The following is a 13,706-nucleotide window of genomic DNA, read 5'->3' as shown; positions in this document are numbered from 1 at the left end:
TCTGTCTTATCCTCTACACCAAGACATTGTGTTAGGCTTCAAAAAAGTTAAAGACACTGTTTAATCCATTTAAAATGTGCAAATCAGTCATGGTTTTCTCCAGAATAATAAAAATAATCATTATCACCATGAGAACAAAGCTCATAAATACTAATAAATCACAATAAGAACACCATTCTCAATGTTTTGTTAAAAAAATTATGTTCTTTTAACAGTTGTAAGCACCTTTCTTTAGAAAGAAGAGCTGAAGGTGTCTCCTCAGGCTTCCTTCCTCCATCTTCCTGCTCAAAGATCTGCTCTCTCACGTCGCTCTGCCTTTCGTTTTCATTCTGAGTGAGTTTCCGCAGAGGAAGAAAAGACAAAAAGGACAGAAATCCTGTCATGCCACGACTAACATGGATATGAAATCTCTAACCTCTAAACTAGCTGTGGCTGGCTAACACACACTCTGCAGTAAATTACAAGCCAAGAAATATTTCTCCTGTGTGGATAAAAGAACGAAAAACATAAGCAAAAGCAAAACAGGAAGTCTGGGGCAGGGCAATTAGAAAGAACTTTGCTATGCTGATTAAACACTCCTTTTGCTTTCTGCTGCTGTTGCTATAGCAATATGAAAATAGGACTTTACCTGAGCAGACAGCTGTAGTAAGAAGCTGATAAACTGGCTTCTGCTTACCTGAAGTAAAAAACTGCCTGCCAGTACCACCTTTTGATTCCTAAGCCTGCTCTGCTCAAGCAGTGCCCAACATCTTTCAGGAAAATACATCACATAAAAAGAGCTATCAGCAAACAAGAATCCTACTGGTTTTACATGCCACAGCTGCCAGGAAAGTCAAAGTCCACCTTTACCTCTGTTTGCGTGCTGTTGTTCCGTAGCTCACACAGCAGCCTCTCTCTTCCAGGTGCAGGATGTTGCTTCAATGATTCCAGTTCTTCCAAAAGCATTCTCTCTCTCTCTGCAACCAGGCTGTCATTCTCCATTGAGACACGCTGGGAAAGAAGTGGTTCAGAGGGACACACAATGTTTTAAGCCTCCTGAGCCTTAGTGAGCCCTGTCACTTCTGATCTCATACACGTTCTGCACAATGGAATTCCAACTCACTCCTTGAAACACTCACAAAGACACTGAATGCATTCTAGAATGGAGTACAGCTAATAAATTCTTCTGGTATCTTACACTGTCTTTAAGATGTTCATAACATTTCAAAGGACCACAGAATGGTTTTGGCTAGAAAAGCCCTTCAAGCTCATCCAGCCCAACCGTTTTCTACGTCTACCACGGCTGGGACTAAACCATGGCTCTCAGCACCACATCTCTGCCTCTGGGAAACACCTCCCAGGGATGGACACTCAGCCACCTCCCTGGGCAGCCTGGACCAGGCTTTGAGAACCCTTTCAGTTAAGGATTTTCTTCTCATCTCTCGCCTAAACCTCCCCTGGTGCAAACTGAGGCGATTTGCTTTCCTCCTATCACTTGTTCCTAGGGAGAAAGGACCAACCCCCACCAAACTCCAGCCTCTTCTCAGGGAGCTGTAGTGAGCAATAAGGTCTGCCCTCAGCCTCCTCTTCTCCACACCCTCCCACCCAGCTCCTTCAGCTGCTCCTCACCAGCCCTGTTCTCCAGACCTTCCTCGCCCAGCTTCCTTGCCCTTTTCTGGACCTGCTCCAGCCCTTCAATGTCCTTCTTGGAGTGACAGCTCCAAAACTGAACCCAGCACTCAAGGTGTGGCCTCACCAGTGGTGAGTCTGGGGGGAAAACCCCTTCCCTACTCTTGCTGATCCAGGCCAGGCTGCTGGTGGCCTTCTTAGCAACCTGGGCATGCCCTGGGTCATCTTCAGCCAGCTGTCAAATGGTACCCCCAGGCCTTTCTGTGCTGCCACTCTGCCCCAAGCTCTGGAGCCCTCATGGGGTTGTTGTGGCCCAAGTGCAGAACCCAGCACTTGGCCTTGTTGACTCCAGTGGAGATGTGTGCCCACAGGGGTGTGTGCATGCACGCTGAACGTGTCTGTGTCTCTCAATATATTTAAAGTACAAATAAATATCCATCTGCCTGCTGATGTCCCTTTTCAACACCTGTGAACACACTGGGTCAACCCCCAGATTACCTCAGCTAATTGCACTTTAAGATTTTCCAGCTCTGCCAGGAGTTGCTCTTGATTTTCTTTCTGCCTTTCCATTTGCTGCATGTGTCCTTGTCTCAGCAACTCTGTTGCCTGCTGATGTTCCTGATACTGCCGTACCAGCTCCTGTCTCATGTCCTCCAAACGCTCCTCATACAACAACAGCTGACTTGATGCTTCTGTGTCTGGTGCAGGAGCCTCACAGTGCTGGAATATCAGAAGGATTTTAGCATTTGATGTTCCATGACAATTTCTGGGACATATTGAAAACCATTTCAGAAGATCCTTTCACAAACTGACATAGGCAGCACCAAAGCATGGCCTTGTCGCCTGCTCCCCAGAAGGTCCAGGCTTAGAATTAGAATCACATCACAGATTCATAGGATGGGTTGGGTTGGAATGGAGTTTCAAGATCATCCAGTTCCAACCCCCCTGCCATGGGCAGGGACACCTCCCACTAGCCCACATGAATGCTCAAGGCCTCATCCAACCTGGCTTTGAACACCTCCAGGGAGGGGGCATTCACAAGCTCCCTGGGCAACCTGTTTCAGTGTCTCCCCACCCTCGCTGTCAAGAATTTCTTCCTCATCTCCAGTCTCAATCTCCCATCTTCCAGATCAAAGCCATTTCCCCTCATCCTGTCACTCTCAGTCCCTGTCAAAAGTCCCTCCCCAGCTCTCCTGTAGCTCCTTCAGGTACTGAGAGACTGCTCTAAGGTCTCCCTGGAGCCTTCTCTTCTCCAGGCTGAACGGCCAATTTTTGCTTCAGCCAACACCAAATGTAATTTAACATAAAATGTATTTTAGGATGAAATTGTGCAGTCACAATTTTGGCTGTTTATTACCATATTTACTCACCTTACCCTTGCTCCAAGCCTGTGAAATGCTAAAGGTGTCTTCTAAATCTTACTTAGAATCACAGAATTGTCAGGGTCAGAAGGAACCTCAAGGATCACCTAGTTCCAGCCCCCCTGCCATGGGCAGGGGTGACTCACTCTAGATCAGGTTGCTCAGAGTCACATCCAGCCTGGCCTGAAAAATCTACAGGGATGGGGCTTCTACCACATCCTTGGGCAACCTGTTCCAGTGTCTCACCAGCCTCAGTTCCTTCATCACTGAGGACTCAAAGTTTGTAACTGCTACTCTCAATCTATTCTTTGTACAACCATCAGAATATAACCTAGTTTACAAGAAGTCCTTATCCAATTTCTTTCCTGCAATACAGCTTTTTCCATGACATGGAATGGTTGTGAGGTAGCCATACTCCTTTCCTCACAGCACAGCATAATGCTGCAATAGTCAGGCAGAACACAGCAAAGCAGCACAGATTTAGGTCTGAGGTTGTCACTGGTTTGGAAGGGAAAGGGAAATATTTAAGTGGAATTTTCATCTTAGGTTTTTTCTTTGCAGTTTTCTCCTTGAAATGAACTGTGAATACACTGGAAAGGTTGAGATGTAGTGTTACACACCACTAGTTTGGAGGGTTTTTTAACACTCACCAGTGTCTCTTCCACTGGAAGCCCTTTGACAAGGGAAAGAAGGTCTTCAGAAACCACTGATTCACTTGAGGCCTGTCCCAACACCAAATCAGGCTTGCTGTTAGAGTGAGGCTGGTCTCCAAGTGAGCTGATCTCACCAGACTCTTCACTGAGTTCCTTGCAGAGTGATTTTAGCTCTTCTTGCTCATTGCCTTTTCCTGTTGATGTTCTCAGAGGGCTCTCAAGCTCTTCATTGCTACACTGCTTGCTAGTTTCAACACACATTCCTTGCTGATGTCCAGTCTCTGTTTGTGCTGCTTCTTCCTTCTGCCCAGCAATTCTTGACATTTCAGTCTGCTTGGCAAATGCTACGCTCATGGACACAATCACCTGAACACACAGAAGTCAGTGTTAGTTCATGCTCCACAGCATCACTGGTCACTGAAGAAACCTCACTGCTAACCACCAGAAACAGAATCACAGTTCTGAACTTTGAGTGCTTATTCTTGCAGAGGGAAACAGGAAGGCAGAGGACAGAGACATCTTGTCCATCTGATCAACAGCCACATCTTATAATACAGAGATGCTGGGTTTCATAGAATCACTGAATGGTGTTGGTTGGAAAAGCCCTTTCAGATCATCCAGTCCAGCCATTCTCTAACTCTGCCAAGGCTGGGGCTAAACCATGGTACTCAGCACCATATGTCTGCCTCTGGGAAACACCTCCAGGGATGGGCATTCAGCCACCTCCCTGGGCAGCCTGTGCCAGGCTTCGAGTACCCTTTCAGTTAAGAATTTTCTTCTCATGCCCAACCTAAACCTTCCCTGGTGTAACTTGAGGCCACTTCCTCTTGTTCCATCACTTGCTCCTAGACAGAAGAGACCAACCCCCACCTGGCTCCAGCCTCCTTGCAAGAAGCTGTAGAGAGCAATGAGGTCTCCCCTCAGCCCGACTAAACAGCCCCAGGTCCCTTAGCTGCTCCTCACCAGCCCCATCTTCCTTGCCCTTCTCTGGGCCTGCTCCAGCATCTCAATGTCTGAAGCCAGTTCTCAAAGTGTGCCCAGGGCCTCCCTCCCTGCTGCGCTCCTGCTGGCCACACCATTGCTGATCCAGGCCAGGCTGCTGGTGGGCTTCTTGGCCACCTGGGCACACCCTGGCTCATTTTCAGCTGCTGTCACCCAGTACTTTCTCTACTGTGCAGTTTGCAGCCACTCTGCCCCAATCCTGTAGCCTTCATTGGGTTGTTGTGCTGCAAGTAGAGGACCCAGCACTTGGCCTTGGTGAAAATACATGATTAAATATGACCAGAAAATAGTGTGACATTTTTTCAGCTGATCAGCTTTGAAACCCAAAGTAGCAAGAACTGCACTCTTGAAGCCTCCAGTTTCTACATAAATTCTTGTGTCAATATGGTTGCTTGTTGTCTACTTTGTTTGAAGCTGCAAAGCAAAACACCACCACTGCAACTCCCTATAGTGTCAGAAACGAGAAATGAAAACTACAGCATGAAAACGTATTTTAGAGTAACAAATTAAATACAATACCTTTGCTATTTCTTCTTCTAATCTTTCTTGGTATTGTTTTTCCAGCAGCTGAACAACATCCAGATCCTTCTGCATTTCCATTTCGCCACCAAGCTGTAAGAAACCCAGAGAATCTCAGCCCAAGTAGGTGTGCCTTGATTTCATTAAGAGTTTCATTCTGACAGGTATTTTCCTCAGTTAGGTTATCTTCATTGCATGCAAACCACATCATTTTGTACCACAGAAGTGGGTAAAATCCTTTGCCTTGGTTCTGCTTCAAAATCAAAATCTGAGTTTCAACACTTCTTTTTCCAGCACCATTTAAGTTGTCCAATACAGAGAAAACAGATGAGAACATAAAGGATCACAGAACAAACCAACATCACTGTTATTCAAAGTGAAGTAGTAGGGTGGGGGGAACTCCAGGGTCTTGTCCATATGCATTTGATTTCTTTGGGATTACTTCTTCAAAATTTCTCCAAAACCATTGCATCTACACTTCAAAAGTACCATAATGTCACTTAAATTACACATTGACAGAACCATGGAATTGTTTGGATTGGAAGGAACCTTCACGATCATCTAGTTCCAGCATCCATGCCTAGAGGGGCTAGACCAGGTTGCTCAAGGATCCGTCCAGCCTGCCTTTGAACACTTCCAGGCTTGGAGCCCCCACAACTACCCTGGGCAGCCTGTTCCAGTGCCTCACCATCCTCATGGGCAAGAAGTGCTTCCTCATGGCTCATCTCAATCTGGCTTCTTCCAGTCTGAAACCACCACCCCTCATCCTATCACTCCATGTCTTTGTCAAAGGTACTTCTCCAGCTCTCCTGCAGCCCCCTTCCAGTCCTGGAAGTCTATTCTAAGGTCTCCATGGAACCTTCTCTTCTCTAGGCTGAACAGTCCCAACTCTCAGCCTGTTCCCACAACAGAAGTTCTTCAGCCCCCTGATCATATTGGTGGCGTCCTCTGGACCTGTGCTCTCAGTTCCATATCCATCCTGTGTTGGGGGCTCCAGAGCTGGACACAGGACTCCAGGTGGGGTCTCAGCAGACCAGAGGGGCAGAATCCCCTCCCTGCTCCTGCTGCCCATGCTGCTTTGGATGCAGCCCGGCACAGGGTTGGTTTCTGGGCTGCCAGCTCACATTCCTGGCTCCTGGTGAGCTGCTCCTCACCCAGCACCCCCAAGTCCTTTCTCCTCAGCTTTGCTCTCCAGCCATTCCCCTCCCAGCCTGGATCAAAGAAAAGTCACAATGCTTAAAGACTCAAGGAAATCCTGGACTCTGAAGGCTGTTTTCCTTCCAATTCAGGAAGAAGCAGCCCCATCCAAATGTTGTTTCAAGGAAAAAAATTAAAAAGGAAGAATTTAAACCCAGGATCAATAAAGCAACTTCCACTGCTCCTCATTTCCAGAGATGCTTTCAGTGACATTTGTACCTCTTGCCCCTAAGGTGGGCTGTGTAATGGTATGGCCTAGCATTAAGAGGGGAATTGGTCGTCATTAATCCTATCCAATATTAGCCCACACTCCAAGTTCAAAAGCCACTAAATGGCACTGAAGATGTCTCTGCTATCTCCCAGCTGGCTCACGTACCTCCAGTGCGTCCTCTGGTCTTTGCTGAAGTTTTTCAGGGCGCTTCACTTTCCTGAGGACTTCTTTCAGCTTTATTTCTGAATCCGTGGATACTCTAAAAAGGTAAAATAGAAGCAGAGGGGAAATAAAGACAAATAAAACTCACTGTGGCAATATAGACTACTTTTTCTCCATTCAAATAGACATTCCATGAATATACTCAGACCTTCTATACTCAAAGATCAGTAACTATACACATTTTTTTCAGAACACACCTTTGCCCACACCATCCATGTAATAATTTGACTTTCTCATTCCTGTGCTTTCCAAAGATCAGCTCCTCTAACTGCAACATACTTTATCAACTGCTTTGCTAAAGACCTCACTATTTCTTTTCCTTTACTAATTCTAAAAATGTAATAAGTTCTCAGTGTTGCCCTGCTTCATATGCAACATTTATGCCATTTCTTCGCAGCAACAGCTCTTGAAGGAACAAAATAACATAGGAAAAAAAGGGTTGTGAGTAAAACATGGAGCTTTACATGTTATCTGAACCACTGTTTCTTGTACAGAGCACAAAACTGCAAGACAAAGGGGAAAGGGCTCTGGGAAAACCTTAGAGCAGCTTTCCAGTACCTGAAGGGGCTACAGGAGAGCTGGGAAGGGACTTTTGACAAAGGCTGGGAGTGACAGGATGAGTTGCAATGGCTTTGAGATGGAAGAGGGGAGATTGAGACTGGAGATGAGGAAGAAATTCTTGACAGCGAGGGTGGGGAGACACTGGAACAGGTTGCCCAGGGAGCTTGTGAATGCCCCCTCCCTGGAAGTGTTCAAGGCCCAGTTGGATGAGGCCTTGAGCAGCCATCTGGGCTAGTGGGAGGTGCCCACGGCAGGGGGGTTGGAACTTTGTGACTTTGAAGGTCCCTTCCAACCCAACCCATTCTGTGATTCTATGATCAAAGAACTGATGAATACCTGTGGTGGTGTTCAGAGGATCTCCCAGCACCCTGAAGCTTAGTCTGCAGATGGACAATCTCTGTAGTGTACCTCGCTTCAACTTCTTTCAGCTGCTGCTGGAAATAGGACCGGAGGTGTTCTAGGTCTTGAGCATGTTGTTCCTCAAGTTGTGTTTTAAGGTTCCCTATCTCCTTCGAGCAGTATTCTTGAATCTTAGGGTCTATGTGTAGGGAAGGGAAAACCTTGCATTAGCATCAATGAACTCTCTCCTGAGGTATCAGCAACCACTGTCACCAAGAATCTCTTCTGATATGACATTAATTTCTTTTTCATCCCAAATAATTATTACTCATTTTGCACAACTGTATCTGATATGGGTAACAGAACTTTGACTCTGGGAAACAAAGGGCTGCAAAGCTGCTGAGAGGCCTGAAACATCTTCGGGATGGGGAAAGACTGAAAGACCTGCAGCTGTTTAGCCTGGAGAAGAGCAGCCTGAGGGATGAATCTCATCAACACTGATCAATAGTTCAAGGGTGGGTGGCAGGAGGATGGGAGCAAGCTTTGTTCTGTGGTGCCCAGGGACAGGACAAAGGGTAAGGGGCACAAACTGGACCATCAGAAGTTCATCTGAACATGAGGAGGAACTTCTGTAATGTAAGGGAGCTGGAGCCCTGGAGCAGGCTGCTCAGAGGGGTGGTGGAGGCTCCATCTCTGGAGACATTCCAAACCCACCTGGGCATGTTCCTATGTGACCTTCTCTAGGTGACCCTGCCCTAATAGGGGGCAGGACTTGATGACCTCCAGAGGTCCCTTCTGACTCTACCATTCTGTGATTCTATGAAACTGGAGAAGACTAAACCAGAACAGTCTCACAGAATAGCAGAGAGATTTCGGAAAATCAGGGTACCATGTTGTGACTCCTCCAAAATATCTTATGTGCTTCAAGTAGTGGCAAGCTATGAATCAGCTGAGGTCTGAAGTCATTGCTCTCTCTTTCTCAACACACAACCATTTACAAAGCCACGTGCCCCTTTTTTACCCATTGGACCCTGTGAAGGGGGTCTGGTTTCCAGATGGAGAGGTTCCTCCTCTTTCCTTCTTTCTGAAGAAGACAGACATGGTCCTTTGATCTAAAAAAGAATCAAGTAAACACAAATGACAACAATTTGTCTAGATAATGCAAAAAGTATTCTGTGTCACTACAAATGTGTGAGAAAAGGTTGGTGGCCAATGCATCAGAGTGTAATCAGTCTAAGAGGGTGTCTCATTTTACAGCCTGCATGACCAAGCATGCATCTACAGCTGCTTGGTGAGCCTGTCAATCTCAGACTCTGGCTACAAGCTGCTAAGTCAGAACTCTGATTCCACAAGCACCATACCTCCTCTCCAAAGAGGAACTGGGTAGCAGCCCTCTCCATTTTATCAAATCATTGCCTTGCTCTGCCACTCAACCAGGACACATAAACACAATCTCAAACACACTCCTTGCTCAGCCAGAGGGAATTCATGCAACAGAAGAAAATCAAATCACAGAATTGATAGGGTTGGAAAGGACCACAAAGATCACCTAGTTCCAACCTCCCTGCCATGGGCAGGGACACCTCACACCAGATCAGGTTACTCAAAGCTGCATCCAGCCTGGCCTTAAAAACCTCCAGAGACAGGCCTTCTACCATCTTCCTGGGCAACCTGTTCCAGTGTCTCACCACCCTCATGGTGAAGAATTTCTTCCATTTACCTGTTTACAGTCCTTCACCAGCTGTGTCTGAAGTGCTTTTAGTCTGCTGTACTCTTCCATAATCTTGTGGAGAAGCGCACCCATGTGTTGTTGCCCTGCTGAATCTTAAAAACATTAAACATTTCACCATCAGTCTGAGTGCAGACCCTTGTGCACAAGCTCTCCACTGATAAACATTACAAATTACTGAGATGAGTGAGGCCCCAGCCCATTCTGGGATGCATTGTCATAAAATCTGATGTAGCTGATACTCTTGGTACAGCTGCTAGCCTCTTCACAAAGAGCAAAAGCAACAAGCAAACCACTTTCTTCATCAGTTTCCAATAAAATGAAAACAGCACAAGAAAATGCTCCTAAGAAAAACCAAAAGTGGTTCAGAAGAGTGAGGAAATCTCTAAAGCAGCTATCTGGGCACATTAATTAGCACCTGAACAACTGATGGCTGAAATACTTGAAATCAGTGTTTTGTTTTGATCAGCATGATGGTACAGTGCCATTACCTTGAGCTTGGCCTCTGTCTATCTGTAATTCTATGCCCAGCTTTTCTTCCAGAGCAGCAGGTCTGTGGAGAACACCCTGTTCCCTGTCGCCAGCTTCTACAGCAACAGAAGAGTGTTCATTCTGATTGTCACATAAAACCTGCACAACAAATGAAACAAAGGAAAAAAATAAAGAAAGAATTGTTTATTAACTTATCAATCCCAATTCATAAAGGAAACATGAAGAATGGTGCAAGGACAACAGGATTCTGGGAGTATTAAACTTCGGTGGAAAAGGTGGCATAGACCATTTGCACAGGGTTGTTGTGACCCAGGTGCAGCACCCAGCATCTGGCCTTGTTGAATCTCATTCCATTGGCCTCAGCCCATGGATCCTGCCTGTCCAGGTCCCTCTGCAGAGCCTTCCTGCCCTCCAGCAGACCAACATTGCCTCCCACCTTGGTGTCACCTGCAGAATTACTGAGGAAGCATTCAAACTACTCTTCCAGGTCACTGATAAAGATAAGCTGCAGTTAAGAAAGAAATTACTATCTTAATGCAGATATGAGAGTGATGTCCTGTGTGCCCATACATTGGTATGTGTGACATCAGACCACTGTTAAATCATAAACTTAGAGCCAGATACGTAGAGAAAAGAAACAAATACTTCTGAACTAATAGATAGAAGAGAAACACTAGACAGAAGATCAAGACCAGATAAAAGAGAGGTGACTTCTCGCAAGGACATGAAACAGTTTAGGAAACAAAAATACTCAAACTTATGCAATGGCATTTTGGAGATGAACTTTGTCAGTTAGAGATCCATGCAAAAAAACCCTGTTAAAAATAAAGCAGAAAAATATAACAACTTCATTGTTTGGTTCCCAACATTTCCATTTTAAGAAAGGCTTCTTGTTACACCTTACCTGAGCAAGCCTAGAACATTCCTCAGTGACAGCTTCATTCAGCTTTTCTATAAGTCTTTGTGTAGACTTGACTTCATCATCTGTAACACAGACCATTCAGATGATCTTTTAGCACACATACAAAGCAACTGCTCAAGAGCCTGATCTCCTGCCTCAGTGAGGCTGCCTCTTCAGCTCTTAGAAAGGCATGGAATCATAGCACAGTTTGGGTTGGAAGAGACCTTTAAGATCATCTACTCCCAATCTCACACCTCCCACTAGACCAGGCTGCTCAAGGCCCCATCCAACCTGGCCTTGAATACCTCCAGGGTGGGGGCATCCACAACCTCACTGTCAAGAATTTCTTCCTAATCTCCAGTTTAAATCTCCTCTCCTCAAGCTCTAATCCATTCCCTCCCATCACCCAGTACCACATCCCTGCAGAGCTGGGACATCTTCAACTAGATCAGGTTGCTCCAGAGCCCCATCCAATCTGACCTGGAATGTTTTGAGCTTCCACAACTTCCCTGGGCTGCCTGAGCCAGTGTTTCACTACTCCCACTGTAAATGAAAAAAAGTATTCCTAGTACCCAGTTTACATCTTCCTCTTTAGTTTAAAACCATCACTCACTGTTCTACCAGTAGTGTCAGGGGAAAAAAAAAAACTATGCCAAAATCCTCTTTCCTGTTCAATCCCAGAATCATATATTATAGCAGAACTGGATCTTCAAGAACTGAAAGTGATGAAAAATGTGCATTAGTGAACTCTGGAAAGATCAGACTTTGCAGGAACACCATGGAAGGCAAAGAACATGCCAAAAAATTACCAGAGGGTGAACCCTGGGATGACAAAGTAGGAAGGGGAAACCAGCACAGCAACACAAAAGCTGAGAGGCAAAAAGTAGCAGTGAAGAAGCTTAATGTGGGCTGGGATCCAGAGCAAAAACTGAAAGAAAAGAGAATGGCACAAGCCCCAAAACACTTTGTTGATGCATTTGCTTACTCTTTCAGTAAGGAATACAGGTGAATCTCTTCAACAGGTCCTCACAATGAACTGACCTGACCCAATACTACCAGAAACTGTAATGCTCATTATTCCTTTCTTGTAATACTATTCCTTCTATTCAGCGTATTATTATTTCTTCTTTTTTATATAATTAGTACTTTTTCTATATATTTTCTTAATATTTTTACTTTTTTTCCCTCTAAGTACTCTGAATAATAGACTACTTGTAATGGGTACAAAATTTGACTTCTCCAGCACACTTACAAGGAGAAAGTACAGAATGCAGAATTAACCAGGTTGGAAAAGACCTTCAGGATCTTCAAGTCATAGAATCAATAAGGCTGGAAAAGACCTCAGAGATCATCAAGTCCAACCTAACACCCAACACCTTTGTGAGAGACTAAATCTTGTCTCTCTTGCTGTGACTCAACAAAGATAAAATCACCTTTGCTGCTTGCCCAGATGATAGCTGATGTGTATTGGGCAGTTGTCACTGGATAACGACTCTGGAAGGTGCATAAGTAAAATTGCTCACCAGACTGCAGCTGCCCTGGAAATAATGGACAGAAGCCACTGCTATCAATACTCTCTGGAATACACATACCTAAAAACTGCATAAAAGATCTGAGCAACTACTGGCTCAGAGGAAGGAAAACACAAGAGAAGGAAAACAAAGAAGGAAAAGACCTGGACAATGCCGCTGAGAAGGAAAACAGAAGAGAAGGAAAAGCCTGGGGCAATGCTGCTCTGAAGAAAAATGGAGACAATATCAGGGCAGAAAAAATGACAGAGACATCACCATGTAGCCTGGAAGAAGCAGACCAAGAGGAACCCTCTCTCCATGTCCTAAGTTCCACCTGCTACAACTCATGGAGCTGAACAGGCTGCTCAGAGAACAGCAATGACCTCTCCTCTACAGCCAAAGCCGAAGCACCCTTCCTCTACAGACCCAACATCTCCTCTATAGCCAAAGCTGCAGCACCCTTCCTCCACAGACTCAAACTGTATTGGGGGGTGAGGGGTGTGGTAATATAATACCTTTCCTCTTTTCTCTCCCTCTTCTGTCTCTCTCCTTCTGATCCATCCACTTTATTTGTGCAATAAATAGTCTAGTTGTCGAAATTTTGGCCTCGTTTGTGCCTCTAATTTCATAACACAGGAATATTCAAAAGAACTGAGTCTCTTTCCCTCTCCGGACCAAGACAACCTACACAAACAGTTTCCTGCCCAGCTGCAAAGCCTTGTGCTTTTCTTTTCAAGACGCTGAGCTTCACCCCCACCACTTTGATCCAGGTACCTGCTTTCCGAGTTTTCAAGCTCTGGAGCTCCAGCTGATGCATGTTTTGCAGGTCGTTCATCTCTTGCAGGTGGCTCCGTACAAGCTCCTCTTTCAGGCTGCAAAGGGCACTCTCCTTTTCTGCCTTCAGGTCCTCACGAACCTGCTCTATGTGAGCTGAATGCACCAGAGACAGGCAAATGCGCTGCGCTTCCATCTGCAGCTGCAGGTCAGTCTTGGAATGGAAGGAGACATTTCCCAGAGTGAGACATGAGAAAACCATGGCCTGGCCTTGCAAATTTCTGACAAGAATCACGTGTGGAATGGAACATGCACAGGTAGGCCAGAATCACACAATGGTAGGGGGAAAAGGGACCTCTAGAGGTCACCCAATCCAACCCCCCTGCCAAAGCAGGGTCACCCATGGCAGGCCACACAGGAACACATCCGGATGGGTTTTGACAGCCTGCAGAAAAGGAGGCTCCACAACCTCTCTGGGCAGCCTGGTCCAGGGCTCTGTCACCCTCACAGTAAAGAAGTTTCTCCTCACATTGAGGTGGATCTTCCTGTGTTCCAACTCATACCTGTTGTTCCTTGTCCTATCACTGGGCACCCTAAAACCCATTCATTTCCACAGCCTGTAGCTG

The 13,706-nt window shown here is 45.8% G+C and overlaps 1 protein-coding gene across 1 annotated transcript in view; it reads right to left on the bottom strand.

Moving 5' to 3' along the window:
• Positions 1-13,706, bottom strand: part of AKAP9 (A-kinase anchoring protein 9) — a 106,766-nt gene that overhangs the window by 57,010 nt on the left and 36,050 nt on the right. The window contains exons 9-20 of the mRNA XM_054160930.1: positions 13,081-13,294; positions 10,799-10,878; positions 9,894-10,032; positions 9,394-9,491; positions 8,695-8,785; positions 7,671-7,872; positions 6,717-6,810; positions 5,144-5,236; positions 3,620-3,988; positions 2,107-2,328; positions 850-990; positions 226-329 (exon numbers count right to left, since the gene is read on the bottom strand). Coding sequence (XP_054016905.1) covers positions 226-329; positions 850-990; positions 2,107-2,328; positions 3,620-3,988; positions 5,144-5,236; positions 6,717-6,810; positions 7,671-7,872; positions 8,695-8,785; positions 9,394-9,491; positions 9,894-10,032; positions 10,799-10,878; positions 13,081-13,294 — 1,847 coding nt within the window. The remainder of the gene's footprint in view (positions 1-225; positions 330-849; positions 991-2,106; positions 2,329-3,619; positions 3,989-5,143; positions 5,237-6,716; positions 6,811-7,670; positions 7,873-8,694; positions 8,786-9,393; positions 9,492-9,893; positions 10,033-10,798; positions 10,879-13,080; positions 13,295-13,706) is intronic.

The sequence above is a fragment of the Dryobates pubescens genome, chromosome 4, assembly GCF_014839835.1.
Source record: "Dryobates pubescens isolate bDryPub1 chromosome 4, bDryPub1.pri, whole genome shotgun sequence".
NCBI lineage: Eukaryota > Metazoa > Chordata > Aves > Piciformes > Picidae > Dryobates > Dryobates pubescens.
The sequence above is the reverse complement of the archived record's forward strand: the minus strand, read 5'-3'. Positions and strand labels throughout refer to the sequence as shown.